Source organism: Sardina pilchardus, chromosome 16, assembly GCF_963854185.1.
Source record: "Sardina pilchardus chromosome 16, fSarPil1.1, whole genome shotgun sequence".
Taxonomy (NCBI): Eukaryota; Metazoa; Chordata; class Actinopteri; order Clupeiformes; family Clupeidae; genus Sardina; species Sardina pilchardus.
This window is the reverse complement of record NC_085009.1, coordinates 28498421-28512212: the sequence shown is the minus strand read 5'-3', so window position 1 is coordinate 28512212 and position 13792 is coordinate 28498421. Positions and strand designations below refer to the sequence as shown.

General features: G+C 40.8%; 2 protein-coding genes across 2 annotated transcripts; both read right to left on the bottom strand.

Annotated features, from left to right (window-relative positions):
• Positions 1-419: 419 nt before the first annotated feature.
• Positions 420-7239, bottom strand: LOC134059797 (ribonuclease inhibitor-like). The gene is made up of 5 exons (XM_062516298.1): positions 7095-7239; positions 4493-4666; positions 4082-4255; positions 3547-3720; positions 420-761 (listed from the first exon to the last, which is right to left on the bottom strand). The coding sequence occupies exons 2-5, from the start codon at positions 4591-4593 to the stop codon at positions 578-580; spliced, it is 633 nt and encodes a 210-aa protein (XP_062372282.1). The 5' UTR covers positions 4594-4666; positions 7095-7239; the 3' UTR covers positions 420-577.
• Positions 7240-7356: 117 nt separating this feature from the next.
• LOC134059794 (protein NLRC3-like) lies at positions 7357-9830 on the bottom strand. The gene is made up of 3 exons (XM_062516296.1): positions 9757-9830; positions 9429-9624; positions 7357-9158 (listed from the first exon to the last, which is right to left on the bottom strand). The coding sequence occupies exons 1-3, from the start codon at positions 9823-9825 to the stop codon at positions 7357-7359; spliced, it is 2067 nt and encodes a 688-aa protein (XP_062372280.1). The 5' UTR covers positions 9826-9830.
• Positions 9831-13792: the final 3962 nt, after the last annotated feature.

Below are 13792 nucleotides of genomic sequence, written 5' to 3'. Positions count from 1 at the left end.
GATCACCGTGGGCAACCCCACACACAGCCCCGGGATCACCAGCGCCACCGTATTACTGATGCCAATGTGCCTGCTGCCATGGAGACAGTTTTCACTTTAGAACAGGGAGCCCATCTCCCAGTTGTGCCACAGCATCCTGGGAAGTGACATATTGTGCTGAAGTTTGTCAATATCAATAATTATTCTACAACTATTCTGCCGTTATAACTACAGTAACATATTCAGACAGTACGTTACCCTAACATTGTCAGGAGGCTATGAATACTCTGTTTTGACGCTTACTACAGTATACTACTGTATACCTACTAGTTTGTCATGAAAGTTATACAAGAATAAAGAGTACTAGTGTAGAATACTGAATTGGTGAATACAGGCCTAATAAATGATTAATAATGCTGAACACAAACCTTAACGTGTTACCATGTTTTTATATTCAAAACATCCTTTATACAATATTACTTACAATTGTTGTATTTACATAAGTCACTTTAAAACATGTTACTTTGAATGTGCTGCAACACTTATTTATGCACAGTGTAAAATCATGATACAGGGGGAACACAATGGGATGGATTCATTACAGTCCATATATTTGTAGATGTTTACAGTTTGGATGTTTCTTCAGTTCAGAGAGCAGCTGCTGTGCTGAGGGTCCAGGCTCATTCCCCTTCAGCCAGAGCTCTCTGAGGGCTGATGGGTTTGATCTCAGTGCTGATGCTAAAGCTGTGAAACCTTCATCTGTTATACTGCAGTACTGCAGGCTGTAGGAGAAAGAAGGAAACACTTCATCAGATCAGCTGAAGGACACACACAGACCAAAGAGGGAAGCAGTTATCACCTCCGCCAAGGAGGTTGTTTTCATCGGGAACCGGTGTGCAAGATAACTCAAAAAGTAATGGATGGATTTTGATGAAATATTCAGGGAAGGTCAGACATGACACAAGAAAGAAACGACTACATTTTGGTAGTGATCCGTAACACCATTGGGATTCCTATTATATCTGTAATAATATCATATCTGCACCTGCTCCTCTCAGTGCTCCTGCACCTCTCGCTGCATCTCTCACTGGGCCTGCTCTTCTTCCTCGACCCCTTGCTTTTACTCTTCCTCGTTCAGACATTACAGTGTTTGTCTTTTTCTGTTTGTTTCCAAAAACATCAATCCTCAAAGTCCTCCTTTTACTGTATACAGGCCCGCTGCTGAGCTTCTGGAGGCCCTAAGCTTAAATGGACATGGAGGCCCCCAGATGCCAACGAGCCCCCCCCCCCCCCCCCCCCCCCCAAAAAAAAAAAGTAATCATAGAGTAACAAAATATCAGCAACTACAGGTGATTAGCGAAAGCTAAATAAAAATACCAAAACATTAAGTTTTTCTGATGACAATAATATCATTTTGTAGTAGGCTACTACTGTTCATATAAAAAGTGACTCAAAAACAACATGTGAATCATCTTAAATCTGCTGTTTATCTATAAAGCACTTCGTTATTTCAGCCTGTGTATTTCACAATGATATGGGAAGCATATTAAGCTATTATATTATATTCATTTTGTGGACATATGCAAAACTTTAAATGATAGCCTACTCTAATTTTACACATTAAATAAAACCATGAGGCATTTTGTAAATGACCAAAGGTAAAGATACCCTAGCACATTTTGGCCCAACCAAATTAAATTGAATGGAGATATTACATGCATGTGCCTTAAATAAGAGTTCTGAAATAATACTCACTATTCTTGATACATTGATCTGCCTGTGTAACTCCTGTCTAATCTCTGATAGCTGATCACGTTGTTTCACCGCAGCCTTTGCAGAAAAGCTTTGGACTGAAGCAGCAGTGCGAATCTTGCAGTGCATCTTGCACAAACTGCTAGAATTTTGTTGACTTCATATTGGGTGCCAAATATCTACATTGACGACTGTCAACTATTTGCAAACATGTCACATGCATTGTGAAGTCTAGATTTTATATAATGTAGGGCTTAGAGCTACATCAAATCGAACTGCTAGGTGACCTAGGCTAGGTTGCTGACGTTAGCTAGCGTTAGCAAAATAATTAAAACCAACACGAACCTGCACAAGCGTCATCTCTCAGTTTTATTCTATTTTCTTTCGTTTTTCAGTGCCAGATCCATATTGCCTCGTACTTCCTATTATGAATCACCATTCGAATTCAGCTTGAATAAAGACGGGTTTTATTATTATGGCAAACTTCAGGCAGAAGGATGTGCGCAATTTCAAAACACGAGAACTTTGAAGGCTGTACCATTTCAGGGAAGCGGGGGGAGACTCTTTTTATATATTAGGTAAAACATCTAATTTGCCCGAATTGAGTGCTAGAACACAATTAAGAAGGAACAACGATGGGCATGTTCATAACTGATTTCTATATTCTTTGTAATGTAATAATATATTAATTGTCATTTAAAAAGAAATAGCAACCTTAATTTTGGGGGCCCCCGCCAGGTACTTGGGGCCCTACGCGCTCTGCGTACTCTGCGTATGCGGAGCGGCGGGCCTGACTGTATAAGTGTCAATGTAATATCAAAAAAATCGAGTCTAAGCCAAACTGGAATTAGCTGTGGTTTGCCCCATTTACCCAACATAAATCAGCTGTGTGTCATTTATTCAATTGTCTGTTTAAGAACAGCTGATATATATTGATTTTTAACTGATATCATTGCAGAAGCAGAGGTTTTTATACACTAATCCAGCGCAAACTCATCTTGAAAGCCATCTTGAATTTCGCCATTACTGCGTGCCTGCGAGTGTGACGAGTGACACTTGCCTGTGCTTTTCAATGAAAGTATCCTGTCGAGAATGTCTAACAAGAGATCCCGCTCATGAAAGAAAATTTCAGGTGAAAGGGAACATTGGATAAATGATGTCAGACTGTGGCCAAAACTTACCGTTGAAGGTAATTTATTAACAACATAAGGTATTAAGACGTGTATTAATGACAGCTAACCTCTGCAACAGCCGCCTATGTAACCAATGGGCTAATTTCTTAGCAGCCAGCTAGGCAGTAATGGTGATGCTGCGTTACTTCCTTGTTTCGCTGGATTAGTGTATACTTTAGCTAAGGTTTGGAGTATTGTGTTTGCTATTGTGGGATGTTGTGTGTTAACATCTGTAAATAATAGAAAAACGATTAATAATTTTGTCAAGACGTATAGCTTGTCCGTTAAGAATATGTAAGCATTGTGGAAATGTGTTCACTGACTGCATATTGTGTGAAAACGACATGAAATGTCTGAATGGTATGGCCACTAAAGACCGATGCTGTGCTAATTGTGTTAAGAGTTTTGTGACAACTGAAAATGTGACAACTGTTTGGACACATCGTTTTTAAGCTAATTAACCTTTTACTGTAATGGAAAAAGGGCTTAAGAGAGTGACTGACTGACTCAGTGGTGTGTTTGTGTATTTGTGTGTGTGTGTGTGTGTGTGTGTGTGTGTGTGTGTGTGTGAGTGTGAGAAAAAGAGATAAAACACTGTCAAATTCACTGATATCAACTCAGCATTTGGTCTTGTGATACTCACTGTAGTTTTTCCAGTTTACAGTTGGGATCCTCCAGAAGAGAAGAAAGATGCTTCACTCCTGAGTCTCCTGCTTTATTCACACTCAGCCACAGCTCTCTCATGTGTGAGGGGTTTGATCTCAGTGCTGATGCAAGAGCTCTGAAGTCTTCCTCTCCAATACTGCAGTATGACAGGCTGTAGAGGGAAGTAGTAGAAATACTTCATCTTCATGTCCTTTTAGACAATCAAAATTACTGTAAAATGTGCAATATTCTTTGAAAATGTGTGCGTGTGCTTGTGTGTGTGTGTGTGTGTGTGTGTGTGTGTGTGTGTGTGTGTGTGTGTGTGTGTGTGTGTGTTGTGATTGTGTGTGTGTATGTGTGTATGTGTGTGCTACTGTATAATGCTATAATGTTATAGTGTGAATGATTGTGTAACTGAGTGAGAGAGTGACTGACTGACTCAGTAGTGAATTTGTGATTGAGTGAGAAAAAGAGATAAAACACACTGTCAAATTTACTGATAGGAACTCAGTATTTGGTCTTGTGATACTCACAGTAGTTTCTCCAGTTTACAGTTGGGATCCTCCAGAAGTGAAGAAAGATGCTTCACTCCTGAGTCTCCTGCTTCATTATAACTCAGCTGCAACTCTCTCATGTGTGAGGGGTTTGATCTCAGTGCTGATGCAAGAGCTCTGAAGTCTTCCTCTTCAATACTGCAGTTATCCAGGCTGTAGCGAGAAGTACAGTAAGAGAAATACTTAATCTTCATTTCCATTTGGAAAATCAACATTACTGTCTAATTTACAATATTCTTTGTGTGTGTGTGTGTGTGTGTGTGTGTGTGTGTGTGTGTGTGTGTGTGTGTGTGTGTGTGTGTGTGTGTGGTGTTCGTGTGATAAAAATAGATAAAAACACACTGTCAAATTCACTGATAGCAACTCAGTATTTGGTCTTGTGATACTCACTCTAGTTTCTCCAGTTTACAGTTGGGATCCTCCAGAAGAGAAGAAAGATCCTTCACTCCTGAGTCTCCTGCTTTATTCCCACTCAGCCGCAGCTCTCTCATGTGTGAGGGGTTTGATCTCAGTGCTGATGCAAGAGCTCTGAAGCCTTCCTCTCCAATACTGCAGTTCCACAGGCTGTTGAGAGAAGTAGGAGAAATCCTTATCAGCCTATTGAGGCTACATGCCCACTAACTTATGCCCCGGAGTTCTTCCTACTGTCTGTCCCTAACAGACTGATGTTTGCAACATCACTACTTATTAGACCCCCCGCTATACTAAGGTGGTCCTTATTTTTCCACATTTTAAAAGTTCATGCTGTCACACCACCAATATATTTGAATAAATAATAATAAAAAATAATGGGAATAAGAATATATGCGTATGGCAGCAATGGACTTATTTCTTTCAAAGCAAGAAAGCTAAAATGTGCAGAGGGCAGCCATGGCCTAGTGGTTAAGGCTTCGGACTTGTAATCTAAGGGTTGCCAATTGGATCTCCGACCAGTAGGAAAAATGTGGGTGGGGCAAGTGGTTGAGCACTGCTATCCATGGAGGTATTATATATAACTGGAGAGAGTGACTTAAGTCCCGCCCTCCATACAAATGAATGGCCGATGCTAGGCTAGTAAATCCGGCCAATTTTCGTCAACGCCATATTGAACACTGGAGCTCCGATCCAGCGCCAGTCGGCTCTGACCATGCGCTAAGTTCCAAAGCTGGAAATGACGCATGGACCTACATTGATTTCTATTGGACATTCTGTAAAAAGAGAGTCATCCTCTAGTTCAGACGGTGGCGATAATGCACATACCTTGCTTGCCGCGTAACAACAAGCAGAAAAAGTTGCTCGGGAACGCACACCTGAGTCCAGTGGAGTGTCGCACCATAGACATAGAACGTTCTATGTCTATGTGTCGCACGGAGTAATGATTGGCTGTAGGTACCTGTCCCCCAACATGTACACGCATGAGAGCTCGTGCTCAACACAGATTTTCGTGCACGGAGCTGGTTCTAAATGCTCCATGAGGCGCCATACTTGAAAATGGCGCTTGCTAACTTGCCGAAGCTAATCAACACGGCCTTGACCCCCTGCTGCTATCCCATACTCACATCCACAGCTAAAGGGCCCGGGAGGGAATATTTAATGGTTCAAATATGTTAGCGATTGATAAAGGGAGGGAGGGGCTCTACGACGTTCAGTAAAGTTTAATCAGAGTTGAAGTGAGCTACGGAGTGATTCTGCCCCCCAATCAAACACATCAGAATTGATTGACACATTCTACAGTATGACACAGGAGGGAGAGGGAGACACAAACACTCTTGCGCACACAGACACACACACACACACACACACACACACACAGAGCAGGAAAACAGGAGACATAGGGGAACCGACAGAACAGTCCAACAAGGGAACTAATAGCCTCTGCGCTATATGTTTGAACTTCGACATCACATTTGTTTCACCTGAGAACAGACTAGGGGAGGAAAGAGAGAGGTTGTGTACCACACTGACGTCATTGCAAAACAAGTTTTGTTTTGCTTTCTTTAACTTGTTTAGCTGTTGTTTTCTTTAACTTGTTTAGCTTGTTTAGCTGGTTTCTCCAGGGCAAGCTACTGCATTCTGCAGTGAGTCAAGACCAGAAGTTAACATTACCACACACGCACAGTGATATAGTCTATTGATTTCAGAATAGCCTTCCAGTCGGAGCAGAAAATAGCCTAGGCCTGACTGTTAACTTTAATCTTTTAATTAACATAATGTGGCCTAATGACTCAATTTACATGTAGCCTAATGTAGTATTTGAGCCCCATCTCAAAATAACTTGCTATTTTGTAAAGGTTGCCAAAATCACCTTGTATGTAAACTTGATGTCAGCTGATGTCAGCGTTTTGGGCAGCAGTGACTGGTGTTGCACTTATTTTAAATGGAGGAGCGGGGAGGGGGCTCGTCCCTTTTGTTACCTGTGTGACACCGGTTGACGAATAAAGTTATGCGTGTTAGAGGCCTTGCATGCTGCATCCACCGTGACCCTTTCCCCTGTGAATGACCTTTTTCTATACATTGGATTGCAGCAAGTACAGTATACATTTTTTAATAACATGTGTGTTTGGTGAGATTGCGTTTCACATCGCAATCTTTTCTTTTCCGGGAGATCTCGCTTTTGTTTTTGGACTGTTTGATTCAGGCGCTTGATGTTGGGTCCTTTGGACGCTGAACTTTGGGGAGTGTTTGTTTGTACTTTCAAAGCTTTGCGTTGTTAAACAGATGTCAGGCCTTCACCTATAGGTGCATCAGTTGGCGCTAGGCGGATGCAAATTCATTCATTCTTTATTACACAATACTGTGTGAACTCAATTCAATTTGTCGATCCATCCCTAACAAACGTAACGTAAGTGATATCACTTCTGAGATCTATTTCAGCGATTTCATTTCGATTTTTTTTTAAATGACCTAATATGAGGAGCATCCAACCGCCACTCACCCACAACCTGCACATGTGCATCATACAGGACAAATGAAGCCACACAACTGACCATTATGGAATACTGAAATGTCTTACCCGAGTGTCTCCAGTGCACAGTTTGGGTTACCCAGTCCACTACACAACTCTTGGACACCATCATCTCCAATACTGTTGTCATTGAGGTCCAGATTTTTCAGCTTTGAAGATGCTTTGGTGAGGACAGATGCCAGACCTGCACAGCTCCTCTCAGTGAGCCCACAACTGTTGAGCCTTAAGGGGAAAACATTCCACCAGTTAACGGACTCTCTAGAAAGGACTTTGATAACATAAGTGCTTTAGTGTTGTTGTGCTATCCTACTCACAGAGCCTTTTGGGATTCCTCCACTACCGGCTGCAGCCTTAGGAGACATTCATCAGACCTGCTGTATTTCTTCAAGTCAAACACATCCAGCTTTTCTTCTGATGTCAGAAGCACAAACACGAGAGCTGACCACTGTGTGGACGAGAGTGTGGCTGCAGAAAGTGTCCCTGCACTCAGGAAGCTCTGGACCTCCTTCACTAAGGAGTGATCATTGACTTCATTCAGACAGTGGAAGAGGTTGAGAACTCTTTCTGATGATGGCATCTCCCTGATTTTTGTCTTAATGTACCTGCCTATTTCATCTTTGCTTTCATGTTGTACTTCCTTTATTAGGCCTCTCAAGAGTCTCTGATTGGATTCCAGAGAGAGGCCAAGAAGGAAACGGAGGAATAGATCAAAGCGCCCATCTACATGTTCCAATGATTTGTCTACAGCACTCTTCTGTAAGGTGGTCATGGGTTTGCCCGTTTTCCTTTTCAGAAGCTGAAACACTGGTCTGGGGGGTTGTTGTGGGGATATGAGATCTTTCCCCTCAGTAATTAACATCAGGATCACATACAAAGCTGCAAGGTACTCCTGGATGCTCAGATGCACAAAGCAGTACAACTTTTCCTGATGAAGGCCTGACTCCTCCTGAAAGATCTGGGTGCAGATGCCACAGTGTACTGCTGCCTCTCTGACATCAATACCACTCTCTCTCAGGTCGTCTTCATAAAAGATCAGGTTGCCCTTCTTCAGCTGCTCGAAGGCCAACTTTCCAAGAGCAAGGAGACTAGCATGGTTCCACTGTGGATCTGTGTCATAAACTCCTTCCAACTTCAGAGTCCTCTGCTTGGTTTGGAAAACAAGGAAATATGTGTACATCTCTGTCAGAGTCTTTGGAACTTGCTGACTTCCTCCTTCAGTCTTAAGAATAAATTCAATAACATTAGCAGCAATCCAGCAAAACACTGGTATGTGGCACATAATGTGCAGGCTTCTTGATGATTTTATGTGAGTGATAACTTTGCTGGCAAGATTCTGGTCACTGATCCTCTTCCTGAAGTACTCTTCCTTTTGAGCATCACTGAACCCTTGTACTTCTGTGACTCGGTCAACACACTCAGGAGGGATTTGATTGGCTGCTGCTGGTCGAGAGGTGATCCAAACGAGAGCAGAGCGAAGCAGATTGCCTTTGATGAGATTTATCAGCAGAACATTTAATGAAGTGACCTTTGTTACGTCAGTCAAAATTTCATTTTTCTGAAAGTCTAGCTGGAGTCGACATTCATCCAAACCGTCAAAGATGAACAACACTTTGTACTTCCCCTGGCTGGGAAAGGTTAACTGCTTAATTTCTGAGAAAAAGTGGTGAAGAAGATCCATCAAAGAGACCTGTTTGTCTTTCATGTGGTTGAGCTCCCTAAAAGGCAGTGGAAATATAAAATGGATATCCTGGTTTTCTTTCCCCTCAGCCCAGTCCAGGATGTACTTCTGAACTGACACAGTTTTGCCAATGCCAGCTACTCCCTTCGTAATGACACTTCTGATTGGTTTGTCTTGGCCAAGTAGGGGCTGAAAGATGTCTTTGCATTTGATTGGTGTCTCCTGTCCAGCTGGTCTCTTGGAAATGGACTCAATCTGCCTGACTTCATGCTCCTCATTTACTTTCCCACTTCCTCCCTCTGTGATGTAGACCTCGGTGTAGATCTTTTCCAGCAGAGCAGAGCTGCCTTGTTTGGGTATTCCTTCAAACACACTCTGGTACTTGTTCTTGAGATTTCTCTTCAGTTCAGTCTGCCACACTACACAGAGTTCAACTACAGAAAAGCATAAATAATGTTAAAAATGAAATAATGTTAGTCAGCCATCAATACTAAATAAAAAATACGTCCAATGTGTCTTTTAAACCATGCCTTTTAGTGCCTTACTGATTTTCAATTCAAATGGAAATACATATCTGCATTACATATCTACATAATAGCTCTATAAGTGATTAATCATTATAAATTATTTTCTGTTTCTCTAATGTAGCTCTCTGTTTTATTGATCAAACCCATAGGAAATGCAATTAAAGGAACATTTCTTACTTTCTTGCAGTTTGTCAGCAATATTATTCTGTTTCATATTTCTCAGGAAGTGCAGTGCCATCTTGAGAGCCCCTTCTCTGGCATCACTCTCATCCTGCTCTTTACCCTCAAAGTGTTCTTGGTAATCTGGACTCAGAATCTTCTCAAATCTCTTCAGCTCATTCTTCACAAAGGTGATGACCTTCTCCTCAAGCACCTGGTGTACACATATCTGGTTATACTTTGCATTACAATACTCAAGTGTTCAATAAGACCATATTATTATTGTTCTGTGTTCTAACATCAAAAATGTGTATATCAGTGCAGCATGATATAGCTTCACCCAAACCTGAAATGTGTGCTGGAGGTCCCCCTGGGTAAACTGGTTACTGACGGCATCTGGTTTGCATTCTTCCATTTGACCACTGCGTATTTAAAAGAAAACGAACCACAAATAGACTTCCATTAGTTGTGCATGCAACCATGTTTAAAACACTGACATCTGTCCAATGCCTAAACGTTTTGATGAACTGGACCGGAAATCTGTCTACTGAAAGGAAGTTGGAATTAGCATTATAAGATGAAGAACATCTGCATCCTAAATATTGAAGACTATCCTGTTTGATTAATTTTAGCTGTTTGGCTACACTATGTCAACAGATAATGGAATCCACCATACAGAGCACCAGAAGTCCACTAGTTTAGATGCTGCTATCAGTGGCACCTTATATTTCAGAAATGCTGAGACTAAGGGCTGATATGACGGCGTTTGTGTGACAGGCTTGTTAGGCTGTGGAACCGACCCACAACATGACTGCTGGATCAGGGTTAATGTACCATGTGTCTTTTGTCTATCATATTTGTGCGACGCCTCACAGTCAAAGCCGATACAGTAATAGGCCTACAGTCTGTGACCGCGTCATCAGATAAGACAAACTGCCCAAATCTCTCCCACACCATACATTTTTGGCTTACTTGCTGCACACCTTTTCAGTCAGCCATATTGTCAGAGAAAGTCTCCTCAATATAGTTAACACATCAAATAAACTATTGTATCGCTCTTAAGGGAAAGAGAAAACACATACAGTAGTTGATATTTATGGCGTAAAATGTTCCTGACCACAGATCTAAACAGAATCACACGGAGTGATGCATGATGGAGATCTCATCCAGTAACTGAGTCTTTCCCAGGGGAAATAAAGCGTCTGATTCATATCACCTGCTCTGTTTTAACGACTTGCCTTGATCCATCTGTGACATCATCATGTTGGAAGTGTATGAGGCGATCCTCTGACTTGTCACTCTTCATGGACACACAAGTGGGCACAGGTGATGGAGGCCTGTCATGATGGAATGAGCTGTGGCATAAAAATAAAATCTGTGACAAAAATAAGCTGTGTCCTATATAGAGCTGGGATCTTTACAGTACAAATGCCTACATCTAAATGGATACACACAGATAGCACAGCTAGCACCATGCTAATGTAGTGAGCAATATCTTTATCTGATTCATCAGCAACTGGCAATGCTTTCATCCAATAACTAATCAACTAATCATCAATGATTGGCTTTGATACTTTTGCAAGTAGACTACCAGTATTTCATTTTTGGGTGTTTAGCCCTCCAGTGTTCAAGTGCTTGTCGGATATTCAGCTCATTAACACAGCAGAACTCTATTCAAAATGCAGTTGTTTCTATAGAAGAAACTATATGAATGTAACCAGAAAATGGCACATATATTAAATTGATAACTGTTTTGTTTCCATTATACTGTAAGCTGTGAACATTATCAACCACAAAGTGCTCATTGCATGAATGTTTTATGGACTTGCCTTGATCCATCTGTGACATCGTCATGTTGGAAGTTTATGAAGCGACCCTCTGACTTGTCACTCTTCATGGACACACAAGTGGGCACAGGTGATGGAGGCCTCTCATGATGGAGTGAGCTGTAGTGTGAAAACAACAATTATTTGCTATCGACATTGTAGGGATATTCTTAAAAAGTAGGATAAATGAAACAGTGTTAACTGTTTCATTTATCCTCCATCACACAGATGTGCAAAGTGTTCATATACCTGTTGCACAAATAAACAATAGCTAAGGAACTATACAGTATACAGCTGCCCTTAAATCACCACAAAATTACAGTTAGAAGTCTCTATGTTTTCTTTCTAAAAGTGGCTTTAACAGCTTTTTAACACCTTTAAACTAAGAACAGAATGGAACATCTTTAAGAGGCATAATTTATATCATGTGCTAAGTAGCCTACCTTTGCCCCTTTAGACTGCTGTCCTGTTTTGTGTTGACTTGTTGTTCCATGTTTCAGCCACTCCTCATATCATTCAAATGAATCTCATCATGACAAGCTACAATACAAATAACACAAATTACTTCTTTACTAAATTACAACAATTTCTCAATCTTGTTTTGTGTGGACTTGTTTTTCCATGTTTCAGCCATTTGTCAGAGCACCCAGATGAATCTGATCATGACAAGCTTCAATGAAAACAATCAGAATATGTACTAACATTTGTCTCAATGCTGCTGCTGTTCTCACAGTATCTTTCTAACATACTGTACAACTCTTTAAACACTTTAGAGTTAAGAGACATACGTATTTTTGTATGCATAATATCTTGGAAATATATCACACTTCAAATGCACTGTTGTGATTTTCACTACATGCATTACGATGACATTCCATGGCAGTACAATGTACATTTTGATCATTTCTATATTTGTTAAATAATGTGGTTTAAGTAGCTGTTGATGCAAAACAAGTTGTACACAGAATGAATATGGCATATTCTACAATAAAACCAAAATGACAGGCCTACAATCTGATGGTCTCCATACTAAACTGGATAATGAGAAGGTCTAGAAGACCAACAGCTAGTGTAACACTACTAGCCTACTGCAGAGGTGAGGTGGACATCCCGGGATCAGAAAGAAGTCTTCAACCATTTAGTAAACCAGCTGATCCTAATTGGCAGAACTGTTCAGTCTGCTAATTGGTGATCACACAACAAAAAGTCGGGTCAGATTTCTTGCTCAGAGTCTAGTGGTGAAGTCTTGTGTCCCAAGGTATCGGACCTCATGTCACTATCATATTTTCAAACCACGGCGGATCAAGAGAATCAGAGGGGTGTTCTACAAAGCCAGGCTACTGCTTATCCGGCTCATTCAAAATTTGATTAGAGAACATCAGAGAGGTGTTCCACAAAGCTAGGCTACTGCAGATACTTACTTAAGTATCCTCTGATATCTAAAACAACATTGTACTAAGAATCTGTTTTAAAAGACTCCTGAAGTTGGATAAGTTAAACTAAAAAAAAAAACCTATAGCCCTCAGATTTGGTGTGTTATCACAACCTCTAGAATCATCTGAGGACATTTAAGTAATTTGAGTCACTACAGCCTGGGAATGTGAAAGTAGTCCATCCCTGATTCCCTGATGTACTGGCACATGTTAATCACAGATTCCAGTGCACAGAAAGAGCGCAACTTAGCCAACCTCCTCTCCAAGAGAGCTGTACAGACTACAAGTCAAACCTGCTTTAGATAGTGAACCACACATTCCAGTGAACCTGGAAACCGGTTAAACTTGAACTTAGGAAAACCAAAGAGACTGTCTGCGTAAAGCGTATACCAGATAAGTAATCGCTGTAGATACAATTTAAAGTTACAATATTTTGGAACTAACAATTACATTTCATAGGTTCTCTTACATTTGTCAGAAAATGAAGAAAAAAGAAAGACCAAATGTAACTTACACTGTCCTACACGGACCACTTCACACACTTGAAATAAATTCAAAGTTAATTTCTTCCCTTTTTGGACTATGCTTGCATTGGATATTGCGCTGACTCAGATAACTATGGCCTGACCATCGACAAAGATTCAAACAAAAACGCTAATGACTCACCTTTGTGTTAGAAGTTTTCTACTTGATTACGACACATCCCCACATGGCCTTCTTCAGGTGATCAGTGTCTTCTGTTTGCTTTCACTTCCCCCTTGGCTGGCTCATATCTATTCCCCTCCCACACACCTGTGTGCTGCTGCCTCACCTTGATGTGACGCTATGCTACTCTACTTCATTCCATTATATCTCATCATGAATGATCAGAAATGCACATGAGTTCATAGTTTCTCATGCATGAACAAATCATCAACTAAAGCATTAGGTATGGAGGGTACATCATTATGATTTACCATTTCTTAAGCAGTTACATAGTCAAACCCTCCACCTTTATACTTCAAAACTGTTAACACAAATGCCCATCCTCAATATTGTTTTTTCTTAAACTGGATTTTCACCAAATGTTGAGTCCACTGAGTTATGAAATCGTTTTGCTTGTTTTATTTTGTTTTGACATTAA